Genomic DNA, 18,719 nt, shown 5'->3' on the forward strand with positions numbered 1-18,719 from the left:
TTTATAAAATCAACACATCATAGAGACATGCAAACAAACTTCACAATGTTAAGAAAAAAACCTCTGAATAATAAGTTGGCAAGTTTCAATCACTTCAAAATAAAGCATTATTGTTTTGCAATTGGAAATTAAATCAGATGTGGTCATTAATCAGTTGGTGTGAGTTTCACGTTGGAGGGAAAGAATGTGTGTCTTCCTGATGACCTTTACTCATAAAAGCACTGACAATCATGTTAGTTTGAGGAAATGATTCCAGCAAAGACATTGGCAGAGTTCCTGCATGGTTACGATTGCTCATGGTGAGCTGAATTCCTGGAGAGTTGCCAATAGGAAGTGTGTTAGACTTTGGCATTCTGCCTACATCGCATACTCATGTCAGCAAAGCCATCTGTGTTAAGGTAGTAAGATGTCTCCCACAGATGAAGGGATTTCAGCATCAAAGTCACAGTGAGGTGAGGTTGCCTTTTCCTGATTTCTCTTTACATACAACGGTTCTAAGCATTCACAGGCATTTACCCTCCCCCCACTCTTGAAAGCAGATATCAGTTAACTGGATATTTTTACCATGTCTCTTTCTGGAATCAAAAAGCTCAATAGTTCTTATTTGTATGTTTACATTCATCAAAGTGCAGGTAGGGTGGTATGGGAACTGTTCTGGAAAGTGAATATTAAAAAAGGAAATACCAAACTAAGGAAGAATCCACACCATTAATAATGACCACAGATTTACATTGTGGAACAAAGGGTATCTGCAAGGGCTTGTGCAATGTTAACCGGGATTGCATGTAGCAGCTACTTGCTATCTATAATGAACAACAAGGTCAGCGCAGTGTGAAGAAGGGAGGGCTGCTGATATATCGTCCAATCTGTACTGTCATCCAAGATCAGTTTCATTCCCAATGAATCAAAGATTTAAAAATATGGCTTTTCAATAAATGCAGACGAATATGAATACTTGTACAAAAGTCCATAAATTTGCAGAAACAGAAATTACACAATAGTTCAAAGAAAAAATGCACTCCAAATGCTGCTATCATGAATAATCCTGCATTTAATCATGTCCTAGTGGAAGGCGTAGCTTATATTCTTTCATGTAATTATTCATAAGATGGAACTTTGACAAGCCATCATCAATGAATCATGTTTCTTTTTTCATTGACATTAATGCTTCTGTCAACAGTGTATTCCTTGATGCAAATTATTCATCAGTGATCATTTTGATTCGTTCTTGTGGGCCTTTTAATCAAGCCTGAACTGAAAATCACAGGCGAGATGTGAATCCTTTAATTTCTGCTTTTACATTTAAACAAGGCAAAACTAAACTAGTGTCTCACAGTGGAAATCACTGTGCATAAGTTGAGCTGTCATCGGTGTACACTGAATTAAGTTGTCATCACATACCTCTTGTCATTGAGATTTCAACTCCAAAAACAAGCAACTTGAAGGATTTTTTTATTTTACTAATGGAAATTCTTTTGACAATAATGAGTTATACCCTGTGAAAACGTATTTGACACTGAAGAGTGAATTCAATACTTTTATTTTTATGCCATTTGCTTTGCATTCTCCGGAAACATTGTTGACACTCATTGCTCGTTGGACCTATTGACCCACTCATGGACTCAGTTGGCACTTATTGGACCTTTTTTGTAATATTCCTGCAAATCAAACAGTAGTTTGAATTTAGTGGACAGTTCACAATCTGCATTTGGAAAACTATTTTCTGGATGTTTAGCAATGAGTTTTGGATTCAGATTTTTAATGATTCCATTGATTCTGGGTAATCCAAGATGGAGGATGGGAAAAAATTCTGGCTGTAAGAGCTGATCATTTTTTTGAGGTATTTTAGGTGTTGGAGGTGATTTCCTCGAATTCCAGGAGCAGCAATTACTGTTTTATATGTTGTTGCATTGTTTTGGAACTTTTGGAAAAAAAAAGTCAAAACAACAGCAGTTTAAAAGGGAGAAGAGCAGACAAAAGGAAGCACATGGTGAGGACAATGCAGGAGAGAGAGAGAGAGAGAGAGAGAGAGAACCTGCACAGTTCGCGCCTTTGCTGTTTGAATTCGTGTATCGCTGGACATCGGAGTGCATCTGGGAAAATTAATAAACAGTGAAATTCACAATTAATCTGGGAGGACAAAATTATGAGGGGCATGGATAGGATAAATAGGCAAAGTCTTTTCCCTGGGGTCGGGGAGTCCAGAACTAGAGGGCATAGGTTTAGGGTGAGAGGGGAAAGATATGAGAGACCTAAGGGGCAACCTTTTCACGCAGAGGGTGGTAAGTGTATGGAATGAGCTGTCAGAGGATGTGGTGGAGGCTGGTACAATTGCAACATTTAAGAGGCATTTGGATGGGTATATGAATAGAAAAGGTTTGGAGGGATATGGGCCGGGTGCTGGCAGGTGGGACTAGATTGGGTTGGGATATCTGGTCGGCATGGATGGGTTGGACCGAAGGGTCTGTTTTCATGCTGTACATCTCCATAACTCTATGTAAAGACCATATTGCCATAGAGCTACTCATGCACTTACTGCTCCTCGTGGGCAGAAGTGTGAACACTAATCTGAACTAAGTATGCAAAATGGTGGAGAATGGGAGTGACAGAACCTAAACCAATCTAAAAGTAACCTAATGCAAATAACACGCTCGTGATAATTGCTCAGCCAACTGTTCAACCACAAGAGTACTTCTTGCAGTACTACTTGAAGCCAAAATAAACATTTTAAATACTGAAATAATAAATATAATTGTCATGTTGTATTTGGCTCCACAATAAATAAGCCATGTCAATTACTATGGATTAATTCACTTTTGGTAAATCATTTAGTATGTTGCGTCTTATTCCACTGAATGTTGCAGGGATCAATTCCCATCTGACGCTGATCAATCTATTGGTCATTATTGAGTTTAATAAAAAACTAACCTTACAAATAGATCATTGGATTCTAAAGTTACACTGAGTGATTGAATCTCTGCAAATAGTCTTCCAATTGTCCTCTTTAATTTTAAAAAAATTACATTGTCTTGCGAAATGATCCACTGAATGCCTGTCAACTTTTTTGCTGAGTTGATAGTGTGTGTATTTTGTTGTCTGCTAAGAGGAGGGCCCTGTGTAGTCATATATTGCAACTTCCAGTGCAAGCAAATGTGTTACTGACAATCCTTGACTAAGAATCTTAAATTGATTATCAGTATAATTCTTTGCACACATCCAGGACCAATTACAGAATTACGTCTAATAGTGGACATGATATTGCAAGTTTTACCAGCATGCCAGTATGGTCATAGTCAGTATCCCTGCTTGTTATAAATGGTGTAGAGGTGTGCTGTTTGATACGATGTGTCACAGTTATTGGGATGTATGGCCTACATGCCTAACATCATACTACCATTGAAATTTGCAATGGCCTGACCACAGTCAACCTGTCTGGTTTAAAATTCAAAAAAACCCTGGCAGTTATGATTGCTAGAAGCATTCTCCATGGAAATACCTCTTGTAAAGTGTCCTATGAGTGCAACATGGAAAGTTTTGACAAAATCTGCCATTTTCCAGCAATACTCAAGTTCTGTACTACCATAGAATTATCTTTCTGGCACATGGTTTTTCCTTGCCCAACAGTTTACATTTGGTGCCATATCAAGAGGTTATCTTCAGCTGCAACAGCTGTGATGTCAGCAAATAGATAAGCAAACTGTAGTATTCACACACAGCAGAATGGCAAGTTACAAAACTGCTTTTATGCTTTATTTGAATTTTTTCAGAAAGCAAAATAAATAGAACATAGAACATTGCAGCGCAGTACAGGCCCTTCAACCCTTGATGTTGTGCCAACCTGTGGAACCCATCTATCCTACATGATTCCATTTTCATCCATATGTTTATCCAAAACCATTTAAATTCCCTTAAAGTTGGCAAGTCTACTACTGTTGCAGGTAGTATGTTCCACATCCCTAGGACTCCCTTGAGTAAATTTTAATGATTATACTGCAGTAAGAGCTAAAATAAAGATAAACAAACATTTAGAAAATTTGTGTTTTCGATCAATGAAAAGAAACTGGATATTCCACAAATATAAAATTACCTTTTCAGTACCAATGAATACTGTTAGCAGTAATTTTGAATTTAGTACATAGTTAAAAAATCTAAAGACATCTCAATCAACAATATGTATCATTTTAAAAGTTTTTTCTAGTGAGAAGAACAGTGTAGAAATAAAACCTCTCTGAATGCATTCTATAGAGTGGGGAATGGGGTGTCTTAACAACATATCTAGAGCAAGGATGAATCATTGATGGAAACTCCTGGATTTCTGGTTCACTCTTTATATATGTAACATTCAGAAATTGTTGTCAGTTTCTTTAAAAGGAATGATCCCCTAAGTCCTCTAGAATTTCTGTGGATGATCAGGAAATGCTCTTCTTCAGGCCAAACCTCTGAGAGCATAACTTAGTTGATTTTGTTCAATTGTGAAAAGCTATACTTCATTTTTGTATATGAATTGTGCTGACTTAATTGATTTTATCTTAATTCAAGTCAGTAGATATGGGTTGAAGTCTCCAACAAAAGAGAGTCTAAACATCATCCTTTGATGGGGCTGTAATTAGGGTCAAAAAATGTGATGCTGGAAAAGCACAGCTGGTCAGGTAGCATCCGAGGAGCAGGAAAGTTGATGTTTCGAGCATAAGATCTTCATCAACATTCCTGATGAAGAACTTATGCTCGAAATGTCGACTCTTCTGGTTCTCAGATGCTGCTTGATGGGCTGTGCTTTTCCCGCACCACATTTGTTGACTCTGATCTCTAGCATCTGCAGTCCTCTCTTTCTCCCTGGGGCTGTAATTGGCTGAGTTGAAATAGTCCTGCTTTTTGTTACAGGATAGATAATTTTCATGATTGTTAGGGAGATGCCAGTGTTGTAGTTGTACTGGAACAGCTTGGTCAGAGGTGCAGAAAGTTCTGGAGGACAAGCTTTCAGTACTATTGCTGCAGTGTTTTTGGGGACCATATTCTAAGCAATATCCAGTGCCCTCAGCCATTTCTCGATATCATGTGGAGTGAATTAAATTGGCTGAGAACTGGTATCTACGATGCTGGGGGAGACTGAGATGGATCATCATGCCTAAAGACTATTGCAAATGCAGCCATATTATCTTTTGCACCTGAAAATAGAAACTGCTCGAAAAAGTGTGCGGATGTGGCAACTTCTGTGGAGAGGAAACAGGGTGATTGTTTCAAATCCAGTCAACCTTCTTAAGAACAACTTCTTGTGTGTTACCATCTCTGCTGGATCTGTTCTTCCAGTGATACCAGACATACACAGAGATGGTAATGGTATTATCTGTGAGATTGTGTGCAAAGCATGATTCCATATGAACAGTTAAGTCAGGCTGTTGCTTAACTAATCTTTAAAACAGCTCTCAATTTTGGCACTAGATCCCAGATGTTGGTAAGGAGGACTTGGCAAAATTAACAGAGCTGAGTTTCCAGTTATCATTTCTAGCGCCTAGGTTGATGTCAAGTGTCAATTCTGACTTTTGGACTTTTTTTAGTGGTTTGAATACATCTGAATGGCTTTGCTAGGGTATTTCAAAGGGCAGTTACATCACTGTGGGTCTGGGATCACATGCAGGCAAGACTAGATAAGGATAGCCGTATTCCTTCCACAAGGAACATTAATGAAACAAAGGGTTTTTACAACAATCAATCAGTTCATGGTCATTATTAGACATTTAATTCCATATTTTACTGAATTCAAATTTCTCCATCTGTCACTGTGGAATATGAATCATGGTCTCCACAATATCATCTGGATCATTTGGGTGGCATGGTGGCTCAGTGGTTAGCACTGCTGCCTCACAGCACCAGGGACCCAGGTTCGATTCCAGCCTTGGATGACTGTGTGGAGTTTGCACATTCTCCCATGTCTGCGTGGGTTTCTTCCGGGTGCTCTGGTTTCCTCCCACAGTCCAAAGATGTGCCGGTCAGGTGAATTGGCCATTCTAATTTGCCCATAGTGTTAGGTGCTTTAGTCAGAGGGAGATGGGTCCGGGTGGGTTACTCTTCGGAGGGTCGGTGTGGAACGAGCCCGAAGGGCCTGTTTCCACACTATAGGGTATCTAATCTCTGAATTTTTAGACCAGCAACAACGCCATAACATCATCACCCCTCTTAAAGGGGAAGTTGAAATCTCTGCTTTCTGATGGAATTTAAGTGCTCACATTCACCAATATGACTAACCTCACTTGGGGTTGTTTTAGTGCTCCTGATTTGCCATTTTGAATAATAGATTAACCAGTTTGTATGGTGGCTGCCCTGAAATTCTATAATTTGAAAGAGACTTTTCAAAGGTAACTTACTTGGTGATTCACAAGTCCTGCCTACTTTGAAGCTGTCACAAATAACTTTAGTTTAGAAACAGTTCCCTTTGATTATTGCCAAATTGGATCTTCTTCATCTCTCCTCAATGACAGAAAATTCCTAATGCAAATTAAACTTGCAGTGTATAAGACAATATATTCAAGTAATTCTTCATGATCTACAGTCCCGAACCATGCAACAAAGAGATGTCTTCAGCTCATGTATGACATGCAGCACCAAGCTGTAAGTAGAATTTATGACAAGTTGGGGAAATGGTTTGTGAAGGAGGCTTTGGCCTATACTGGCCCATTACCTAATCCTTTAGGAGAAACATCTAGTCCAATTCCATGCACTTGATTCATCCATCTCCAGTTGTTTTGACCTACAGACTGACACTATTATGAAGCTAATTTCTCCTCAATGGATGCAAAACACTTACATTTTAGAGAATTGCAGGTGCTGCCATGTCATAAGGTGCTTTGCATATATCCTTGCACAACGCTAAAAGCAGATGCGATCCAGCTCCTGAAGAAGCTGAGGTTTGGAATAATCACAACAGGAAGGTGGTACTGAAGGCTGAATGTAAAGAAGTGTTCATGTTTCTAGAATGCAGTATTTTTTGATTGAGTCATAGTGAGGCATATCTTATGAAAGGCTGTGCGCTCATCGTACCACTTGGTCTCAAATCCACTTAATAACCAACTACTTACTACCTCTGGAAGGGTTAGTGGCAGGAAGTATTAGTAAGTAGGATCTCTTTCAGAATTATCAATTTCATGGTGACATTTGAGACAATGAGAAATAGGAGCTGCATTAATTCTCTATCCCAACTGCAGTATAGAACAGGCCCACAATATGCCAGGACACTGTTGTTGACTATATCTGAACAGGGAATCTGGCTGCTTAGAGTGGTGGATCTGCTTCTGTGAACTGGAGTCCTTCCTTCTCAAGTCCAGTTAACTCTACAAATCAATGCACCAAAGGATACTGTGGTCCAAATTCAACAAGCACCAGAATATTTAGCAATGTTTTAAGGTGATTGCATCTCTACAGGTCCACATACTCAGTTTATCCATAGGTTTTGGCTCTTGCCAGCCTGCTTAAGTTCTCAGGATTTATTTAATGTGAATTGCAAGTCAGGATAAAGAAAACTGATGCAGTTTGGGTTTTTCACAATTATTTGGTTTGACAGTTCATGTAGGATGATTAGTCTCTGCAAATCTTTGACACCTAGCTGACCATAGACAAAAAGCCTCAAATGGACAAATCTGACAGTTTTTGTTTGATGTTTTTGTGTTTACAGAATGCGAGTGCATTATCAAAAGAAACAGAAGTTACAGTTTGATACCAAGCTTGGAATGAATTCTCCATTCTGAGAGAAATTGGGAATAACTCACTTTCTACATTTAAAAAAAGAATAATCTTCATGCTTTTAGAACTGAGAATTAACACGTCCTTCAGATATAACCTGAGGAAGTTAGACCTTTATTCTACTCTTAACCAAATGTTGAAAAAGAATGTAGTAAAATAATAGTTTGTGACATAAATAATGGATAAGTAATTAGAAAAACACTTTAAAATACTTCATTATGTTTTTAAAATGGAGACTTTGTTTGATTTCTGTATTTCCATAATAAAATTAATTCATCAATTTATATTAGTCATAAATTTGCACATTATTTATTTACATTATTAATTATTCCCAGCTATACATGAATCTATTAACAGAATCTGTGAATACATTATTCAACATATGTTCTTAATGCTGATCAAGAAAGGCTTAAAATTGTTCCTTTATTTGTCAAAAAGGACAGTGCAACATTTTAATTAGTTGTTTTCTGCCATTGAGTGCAGTGCAAGAGAGGAAACAGATGGTTGTAAAACATTGGGGAGACTTGAATCAGTTAAACAACAGATTCAAATAGAATAAGAAAGCTGCAGGTATTTTAACATGGAGTGAAATATATTTCTCATGATAAATTTGATTCACATTTAGAAAAACAAACGACAAATAGTTTTGAATTGGTATTTGCTGTCCATGTATTTCCTATTAATTTGTAGTTACTATTATTAACATTGTTAATCTATATTATTTAGGGGACTTTTTCGCAATGCTGTTTACCAAATGCTAAATGGATATTAGATGGTTTGTAAACCTGTGATGATACACTTGGAAACACGGTCAGCTAATGGATTGGTCAGAGTCAAGATTAGAGTGGTGCTGGAAAAACACAGCAGGTCAGGCAGCATCCGAGGAGCAGAAAAATCGACGTTTCGGGCAGGAGCCCTTAATTTCCTGCTCCTCGGATGCTGCCTGACCTGCTGTGCTTTTCCAGCACCACTCTAATCTTAACTCTGATCTCCAGCATCTGCAGTCCTCACTTTCGCCTAACAGATTGGTCATACAATATTCCTTTCATTTGTGAAAACTATGTCACATGGATACAGGAAGTGCAACACCAATCTAGTTTCTCTGCAGAAAACCACAAGCAATTTGAATTGTTTTGGTGGTGTGGGACCAGCTGCCGGAGATCCTAACTTCAATTTTCCGCTTATGACTGCAGCTGGTGCAAGTCTACTTTTTGTAAATCTTCAAGCAGTCCACCGAACCATAATTTTATTAAAAGTTAAGCTTTCAATGTTAGAAACTGACACAATTGCAATCTCTTTTGTAGTTTTAAAGATTACATCATTAGTGTAGTCTATATTTAAGGATGCTGTCACAGGACACCATGCCTGTTCAGACAGCATTAGTCTACACAGTGTCCATGCTAAAATCAGTAAAAGTGTCAATCTCATATGTGTAGAATCACTAATGTGTAAACTGAAAATGTCACATATAAAAGCAATGAAAAATATCAATTTAAACAACAAATTCAGATCATTGTGATATTTTTGCATGTGTGTCCTGATAAATAAATAAAATGAAACAAAAGAAGATGGCTTGCATTAAAAATGTATTTTGGTCAGGCTATATAAACTGCATCAAAAATTGACCATTCATAAACAACTCTGCAATTCAAAATTAAAACACAGCAAGGACATTCTTTTAAGTACAAAATCAAATTTTCTTATAATTGTTAATAGAAAAGTTGCTGTCTCGGGTAGATTAACTATATTTTGTGCATTGATTATCATGGGATAATAAGAACATTTTATACTTCAAATTATTTCTAAACATTATGGAATGATTGGAAAATGCTTTGGAATTCAATTACTGGATTGTGGGATAATGCCAAATGTTGAATCTCTTACTGTTCACATAAATTTATACATGTTAATTGAGAACAGCAATGTTTTAATGTATCACTGTTTTTTGCAAGTGCTCGTTACACAGAGTTGTGTGTTTTATTTTATAACTTGCATAATATGGTGAAACCTCATTATGTCTGCCAGATGTTAGCTGTATAATGTACTTAGGTTAGCACGTAATGTACTTAGGTTAGCACATCCATGTCCCAGTAAATGTAAATTATTCTATTCTCAGTTCTAGGGTGATAGTGGATGCCAATTACAAAATCACACATAATTTTTTCCCCTCTACTTATGAAATGCACACTAAGGTAACACCAACATTAATACCTGACAAATTAAAGTGCACTATGCTTACTGACAGGATGTAAAGAGCCAGCAGTTCCACTGAGCAGCAAAACAGATATTATACCAATCTGAAAATATCTATTATTTATATTGAAATTTAAGGATAGAAATTGAAGGGGGTGACTAATCTTTGTAAATGGCCCATAGATAGAAGATACCATCCAACCAATTATCCAAAAGTAGGCAAAATGAAATTTTCAACTGAATGCTTTCACATTTGAAAAACATCGCGTGCATTTTCCAGACAGGTTACGGAATGCTAGATACTTGCATTCAGTTAAAAACTTTATTTGAAGCAGATTCATAGAACCTTTGAAAGACTCCATTCCCAAAGGTGCTGCGTCACAGCTGCCATGTCTGAATATATTACCTTTTAAGATTCTCCCTGTTGCCTTCAAATTCCTCCCAAACTGTAGCAGCCTTTAATAGTCTCCTTCACTATCCTCTTGCAACAATGTTCTTCCAAATTTATGCTTGTACATGTTCCTGATTTTGATTTGATTTATTATTGTCACATGTACTGAAATACATTGAAAAGTATTGTTTTAAGACCATAAGAAATAGGAGTGGAAGTAAGGCCATTCAGCCCATCGAGTCTACTCCGCCATTCAATCATGGCTGATGGGCATTTCAACGCCACTTACCTGCACTCTCCCTGTATCCCTTAATTCCTTGCGAGATTAAAAATTTATTAACCTCTGTTTTGAAGACATTTAACATCCCGGCCTCCACTGCGCTCTGTGGCAGTGAATTCCACAGGCCCACCACTCTCCGGCTGAAGAAATGTCTCCTCATTTCCATTCTAAATTGACCCCCTCAAATTCCAAAACTGTGTCCACGAGTCCTAGTATCCCCACCTGACAGAAACAATTTTCCAGCGTCCACCCTTCCTAAGCCATGCATTATCTTGTAAGCTTCTATTAGATCTCCCCTCAACCTTCTGAACTCCAATGAATACAATCCCAGGATCCTCAGCCGTTCAGCGTATGGTAGGCCTACTATTCCAGGGGTCATCTGTGTGAATTTCCACTGGACACGCTCCAGTGCCACCATATCCTTCCTGAGGTGTGGGGCCCAAAACTGGACACAATATTCTAAATGGGCCTAATCAGAGCTTTATGAAGTCTTAGTAGCACTTCACTGCTTTTACATTCCAACCCTCTGGAAATAAATGACAACATTACATTTGCTTTCTTAACCACGGACTCAACCTGCAAGACATCCTTTAGAGAATCCTGTACTAGCACCCCCAGCTCCCTTTGTACTTTGGCTTTATGAACTTTCTCACAATTTATAAAATAGTCCTTGCCTGTGCTCTTTTTTCCAAAGTACAAGACCTCGCATTTGCTCACATTGAATTTCATCAGCCATTTCTTGGACCATTCTCCTAAACTGTCTAGATCTTTCTGCAGCATCCCCACCTCCTCAGAACTACCTGCATGTCCACCTAACTTCGTATCATCAGCGAACTTCGCCAGAATGCCCCTAGTCTCTTCATCAAGATCATTTATATATAAAGTGACAGCTGCAGCCCCAACACTGAACCCTGCGGGACTACTCTTGTCACCAGCTGCCATTCCAAAAAAAAACCATTTATCCTAACTCTCTGCCTTCTGTCAGACAGCCAATCCTCAATCCATGCCAGTAGCTCACCTTGAACACCATGGGCCCTCACCTTATTCAGCAGCCTCCCGTGAGGAACCTTATCAAAGGCCTTTTGGAAGTCTAGGTAGATAACATCCACTGTGTTTCCCTAGTCTAACCTAGTTGTTAAATCTTCAAAGAATTCTAACAGGTTTGTCAGGCACGACTTCCCCTTACTAAATCCATGCTGACTTGCTCTGATTCGACCCTGCATTCCAAAAATTTAGAAATCTTATCCTTAACGATGAATTCAAGAATTTTACCTACAACCGAGGTTAGGCTAATCAGCCCATAATTTTCCAACTTTTGTCTTGGTCCTTTCTTGAACAAAAGGGTTACGACAGCAATTTTCCAATCATTTGGGACTTTCACTGATTCCAGTGAAATTTGAAAGATTACAACCAACGCCTCCGCTATTTCTTCAGCCACCTCCCTCATAACTCTAGGATGTAGCCCAGCGGGGCCAAGAGATCTGTCAATTTTTAGACCTTTTAGATTATCAAATACTTTCTCCTTTGTAATGGCCACCATACTGAACTTTGCCCCTTGATTCTCCTTAATTGTTGGGATATTACTCATGTCTTCCACTGTGAAGACTGACTCAAAGTATTTATTAAGTTCTTCAGCTATTTCCTTATCTCCCATCACTAGCCTTCCTGCACCAATTTGGAGTGACCCAATTGCTACTTCTGCCTCTCGTTTGTCTCATATATTGAAAGAAATTTTTTACTATCATTTCTAATATTATTGGCTAGCTTATCTTCATATTTGATCCTCTCCTTCCTTATTTCTCTCTTTGTTATCCTCTGTTTGTTTTTGTAGTCTTCCCAACCTTCTGATTTCCCAGTACGCTTGGCCTCTTTATAGGCTCTCTCTTTTTCAGTGATACATTTCCTGAGTTCCTTCGTCAGCCATGGTTGTTTAATTCCCCCCCCACCGGGTAATCTTTCTTTTCTTTGGGATATACCTCTGTATTGTGTCCTCAATTACACCCAGAAATCCCTGCCATTGTTGCTCCACTGTCTTGCCCTAGGCTCTGCTCCCAGTCAATTTTTGTCAGTTCCCTCTCTCATGTCCCTGTAATTACCTTTATTTAACTGTAACACCATTACATCCGATTTTGCCTTCTTGCTTTCGAACTGCAGACTGAATTCTACCATATTATGATCGCTGCCTCCTAAGTGTTTCCTGACTTTAAGATCGTTTATAAAGTCTGGCTCGTTACATAACACTAAGTCCAGAATAGCCTGCTCCCTTGTAGGCTCTGTCACAAGCTGTTCCAAAACACCATCCTGTAAGCATTCCATGAATTCCTTTTCTTTGAATCCACCGGCAACATAATTCACCCAGTCTATTTGCATATTGAAGTTCCCCATGATCACTGTGACTGTACCTTTCTGACATGCCCTATCTATTTCCTGGTACATCTTGCGCCCCAGGTCCTGACCACTGTTGGGGGGATCTGTACATAACTCCCATCATGGTTTTTTTTGCCTTTGTGGTTCCTAAACTCCACCCACACAGACTCCACATCATCTGACCCTATATCATTTAATGCCATGGATTTAATTTCATTCTTAACTACCAGGGCAACCCCACCTCCCTGTCTTTTCAATAAGTTGTAATCCTTGGATGTTTAACTGCCAGTCCTGAACACCCTGCAACTTTGTCTCTGTGATGCCTACCTTGAAGTCTGTCTTGAACTTCAACCCTGCTCACATGCTGCTTATCCTTCTGCTTGACTCCATACTCCCAATTGCTTTCCCTTTCCCCTGACTCACAAGTTTAAAGTCCTAGTGATCACCCTATTTATCCTTTTCGCCAGAACACTGGATCCAGATCGGTTCAGGTGGAGACTGTCCCATCGGTACAATCGCCCCGGTTCCAAAACTGATGCCAATGTCCCATGAAATGGAAACCCTCTTTCCCACCCCAATCTCTTAGCCATGTGTTTACTTCCCTAATTTTCTTATCCCTATGCCAATTAGCGCATGGCTCCGGCAGTAATCCAGAGATTATGACCCTCGAGGCCCTGTTCTTCAATTTCCTTCCTAGTGCTTGATACTCCCCAAATAGGTCCCCCTGCCTAGCCTTGCCTATGTTGTTTGTGCCAATGTGGAACACAACAACTGGATCCTCCCCCTTCCGCTCCAATATCTCTTCAAGACTTTCGGAGATGTCCTGCACCCTGGCACCGGGCAGGCAACACACCATGCGGGACTCCCAATCCGGCTCACAAAGGATGCTATCTGTCCCCCTAATTATAGAATCCCCTATAAAAACTACTTGCCTTTTTGCTCCCCCCTCCCCCCTTGAATGGAAGTTTTGCATGTTATTCAGACAAATCATACCTTACATAAGTAAATCAGGGGAAAAGAACAGAATATAGTGTTACAGAGAAGGTGCAGAGAAAGATCAACAATAATATATAAGAGGTTCATTTGTAAGTTTGATAACAGCAGAAAAAAAAAGGTCTTCTTGAATCTGTTGGTACATGTTAGTACAGTGGTTAGCACTGCTGTCTCACAGCACCAGGGTCCCAGGTTCGATTCCAGCCTCGGGTGACTGATTGTGTGGAGTTTGCACATTCTCCTCGTGTCTGCATGGGTTTCCTCTGGGTGCTCCGTTTTCCTCCCACAATCCAGTGGGTCTATATCTTCCATATCCTTTTCATCAGTAAATACTGATGCAAAAATACTCATTTATGTGGGCGGCACGGGGCCGAAGGGCCTGTTTCCACACTGTAATCTAATCTAATCTAATCTAATGTTTCAAACTTATGTATCTTCTGCCTGATGGAAGAGGGAGAGAATATAATCAGGATGTCTTTGATTATGTTGGCTGCTTTTCTAAGGCAGCGAGAAGTATAGACTGAGTCAACGGGATGGAATGCTGGTTTGCAAGATGTATTGGGCTGTGTTCATAACTCTGTGATCTTTTGTGGATTTGGGAACAGCAGTTGCCATACCAAGCTGTGATGCATCTGGATAGAATGCTTTCTATGATGCAGGTGAAGTGAAGAGGATAGATAAGTGATATGAGTTTGCCCTTTTTCCAATAATGTTATTAAATCCATAACTATATTTGAGACCACAAGAGACACTCAAACTGTTTTGTTTGAGAAATCCAGAGAAAGATCTAGATTTCACCCCCCGAAAATGCAATGAAAGCAAAAGTTTAAGTAAATGGATAGGTGGACAGTATATTGAACTTCCACAGTACAAAGTACAATTGGAGTGGGACTTGTTACCTGGAACAGAGGTAATAGAATTGGTTAAGACACGAATGGAATGGAATTATTCCTGGGTAATGATATAGCAAGAGTGAAAGTTATAGCTTTATGTATAGTCAGGCAAAGTCCAGTCAAAGATATAAAGCTTTATCTTATGTATAGTCAGTCAAAGAATAGTTCAGGAACAGTTCTATCTTATACAGTGATCACAGCAATGACTAAATAAGTCCAGTATTTGAGGTCACAGAAATACCACAAAAAGGTATTGGGGAAGCTGATACTATTTAAAGGGAGTTTTTCCACACATTTCATTAACTGATGCTCAAAAAAGCAGAAACGAACAAAACAGAAATTGCTGGAGAAATTCAGCAAATCTGGCAGGATGTGGAGAAAAAAAAGTTAAAGTTTTGAGTTGAGTGACCCTTCAGAGTTTGAGTTTCTCCGGAAATTTCTATTTTTGTTTGTTTCAGATCTCCAGGATTCAGTGTTCTTTATTTTAGAAAGCAAATCCAGAGTTATCTAAGTTACAAAAAGGGAGCTCACACTACAGCTAAGGTGAAGGAATTCTAGAATGCTATTGTATTAAGAATAGTGTTCTGATGATACAGCAGAAACACCCTCACCCCTGCAGATGAGGAATGGATGCTTGTTAATTAAAAAGGTGTACTGCCCTAATATCATAGAGTGAAATTGCAAGTTGCACATGAAATTTCTATAGCAGACATATAGGAATAGGGAAAAACAGGCATCAATAAACATGAATTCTATATGGCCAAGACTTCCTAAGGATAGAGTGCAATTCTGTAAAATGTCTCACAAATATCAGCTAATAGATAAACAACAACAACAACATGTAATCAAACTGGCACTTTTAATATTTATAGCTGCAGGTAGTTCTCCTATAATGCGCATTTATTAAACGCGATTTGGCAGCAGCGTGATTAGTGAATTGCAAACCTTGTTCTTATAAAGTGAACTCCCAATCGCTGTTACGCAATTCTATCCCCAGCACTTACCTGAATAGCAAAACGCAGCCTCACGATCCTCTGTCTGCAAAGTGCAAATTCAGTGTGTTCAGCTAAAACAGGAATAAAATTAGGTCTGCAAGCCTTGAAAGTTAGCTTGAAACTAGAAATTGTAGTCTACATTTAGAAGGAACTTTATTTCAAACTGGGGAGAATCTTGAGGAGGACTGGACTTCCACTCTGCATCACGTGGTCAGGCGGATTGGGTGTTTTCTGAAAAACTTTGTAAAAGGTACAGTGCTGTAGTCAGTGATTTTAGTGCTAAAGTGTTAAATGTACTTTATTATTTCATTAACATATATGATTTAAAGATTTACTTCGATTTTCAATCGTTTGTATTAGGCTAAATGGTATTCTTGGTGGTTCGCCCCTAACCCTGTCTTTCCAATAGGCCCCACTATTTAAGATGCGTGATTTTCTATAACACGATGTTGCACAGGAACACAATTACTACGTCATAGGAGAACTAGTTTTGAAAACCACTCAGACAAATGTTAGCAATTACGTAGGATCATTAAGAAAAATGAAATCATGACATGGTATATTTTTACAATTATGGATAAGTCAATCCGATTTCCAGAATTTATTCCTTGAAAGACCATTATAGATGAATTAGTAATGGAAAAGGTAACTTAATTTTTTAACTTGATATAGTCTACCAATTAAAAAACAATTTAATCAAGATTATATTTTTATATTAAAAAAATTCCAGCATGTAATTAGTAGTTTGGGGATCAAACCACTGAATTCAACTGCATATGAGTCCTAGACACACCATCCAACTCAAAACCATGATTAAATTAGCAATTGTTTTTGCCATTAGTTAAAATAGTTTAATCACAATAAATTGTTATTCACTTGTGAATGGAAAACCTGGTTTTCATTTTTTTTTAAACTTTGAGTAAAGCAGTTATGTAAAATTGGGCAACTTGGTGGTTTAAAGAGATTCTTTAAATTTTGATGACTGCGAGAATAGTGAGACTTGATTTCCAGCACATGAACCCGCACTGGGTCATGACATAATATTTTCCATAGCTCAGTGTCAAGTTTTGTTTGTTTAGTTCCTGTGAAGCATTTTGCTAAGTTAAAGGTGTTGTAAAGTTTAGGCTATTGTCCATATGGCAAAAAAAAAATCACAAACAACTCAGACAACTATGTTCCTATGGTATTAAATATGCAACAACCTAATTCAAACCAATGGTTCAAACAGAAACACAGGAAGTAGAAGCAGGAATAGGTCATTCAATCCTTCAAGTTTGTTTCACCTTTCATTATAATCATGGCTGATTATCGAGCACACTACCCCACTCCTGTCATCTCCTTTATGCCTTGGTCCTTTTATCCACAAGAGCTGTATCTATCGCTTCTTCAAAAATACACAATGTTTTGGTCTCAAACACTTTTTGTGGTCGCGAATTCTACAGGTTTACTATCCTTTGTGTGAAGAGATTTCACATCTCAGTCCTAAAATGCTTACCCTTATCCTTAAAATATGACTCCTGGTTCTGGACTCCCCCACCATGGGGAATATCCTTCTTGCATCTAACATATCTAGTCCTGTTAGAATTTTATAGGTTCCTATGAGACTCCCCTCCCCCCACCACCCCATTCTTCCAAACACCAATGAATATAATCCAAACTCTCCTCATATGTCAGTCCTCGCCAAGAGTGTGGTGCTGGAAAAGCACAGCAGGTCAGGTAGCATCCGAGGAGCAGGAGAATCAACCGTTCGGGCATAAGCCCTTCATCAGGCTTTTCCAGCACCACACTCTCGACTCTGATCTTCAGCATCTGCAATCCTCACTTTCTCCTCATATGTCAACCTTGCCATTCCAGGAATTAACATGGTAAATCTTTGCTGCACTCTCTCTATAGCAAGAACATTCTTCTTCAGATAAGGGGTCCAAATTGCACACAATATTCCAGGGCCTCACTAATGCCCTGTATAATTGATGCGGAGGTGCTGGTATTGGACTGCGGTGGACAAAGTTAAAAATTGCACAACACTAGGTTATAGTCCAACAGGTTTATTTGCAAGTACAAGTTTTCGGAGCGCTGCTCCTTTATCAGTTAGCTAGCTAGCTACTTGCCAAAGGAGCAGCACTACAAAAGCTTGTACTTACAAATAAATCTGTTGGACTATAACCTAGTGTTGTGTAATTTTTTATTGCATAATTGAAGCAAGACATCCTTGCTTCTGTACTCAAATCCTCTCGCTGTGAAGGCCATCATACATTTTGCTTTCTTTACTGCCTGCTCCACCTGTTTGCTTACTTATAGCAACTAGTGCAAAAGGACACCCAGGTCTTGCTGAACACTCCTCTCTCTCAATTTACAGCTGTTCAAATAATAAATCGGCCTTCTTATTTTTGCTACCAAAGTGGATAAGCTTGCATTGATCCACATTATACCGTAGCTGCCATGCATTTGCCTATGCACTCTGCCTGTCCAAATCACAGTGTAATATTTGTATCCTCCTCATAGCTCACCCTTCCACCCAGCTTTATGTCTCCTGCAAATTTTGAGAGATTATATTTAGTTCCCTCTTCTAAATCATTAACAAATATTGTGAATAGCTGAGGACCTGCTGTACTAGTCACTGCCTGCCATTCAGAAAAGGACACATTTATCCTTACTGTTTATTTCCTGCTGCTAACCAACTTTCTATCCATCTCAGTACACTAACCCCAATCCCATGCACTTTGTCATAACCACTAGCAAAGCATAATGTGTGTATTGCAAGAAGTACATGAAAATAATTAGTAGAAGCTTGTGCAATCAACTATTTCAAAGCACTTATTTGTGTATCAAGAGATATCAAGAAATGTTCTACCAACTAAATCACTCAAGTACCG

The 18,719-nt window shown here is 38.8% G+C and overlaps 1 protein-coding gene across 1 annotated transcript in view; it reads left to right on the forward strand.

Annotated features, from left to right (window-relative positions):
• The window catches only part of LOC122560426 (transmembrane protein 94-like), a 149,146-nt gene extending 141,253 nt beyond the window's left edge, over positions 1 to 7,893 (forward strand). The window contains exon 20 of the mRNA XM_043711059.1: positions 7,667 to 7,893. Coding sequence (XP_043566994.1) covers positions 7,667 to 7,739 — 73 coding nt within the window. The 3' untranslated portion in view covers positions 7,740 to 7,893. The remainder of the gene's footprint in view (positions 1 to 7,666) is intronic.
• Positions 7,894 to 18,719: the final 10,826 nt, after the last annotated feature.

Source organism: Chiloscyllium plagiosum, chromosome 21 (assembly GCF_004010195.1).
Source record: "Chiloscyllium plagiosum isolate BGI_BamShark_2017 chromosome 21, ASM401019v2, whole genome shotgun sequence".
NCBI classification, from domain to species: Eukaryota; Metazoa; Chordata; class Chondrichthyes; order Orectolobiformes; family Hemiscylliidae; genus Chiloscyllium; species Chiloscyllium plagiosum.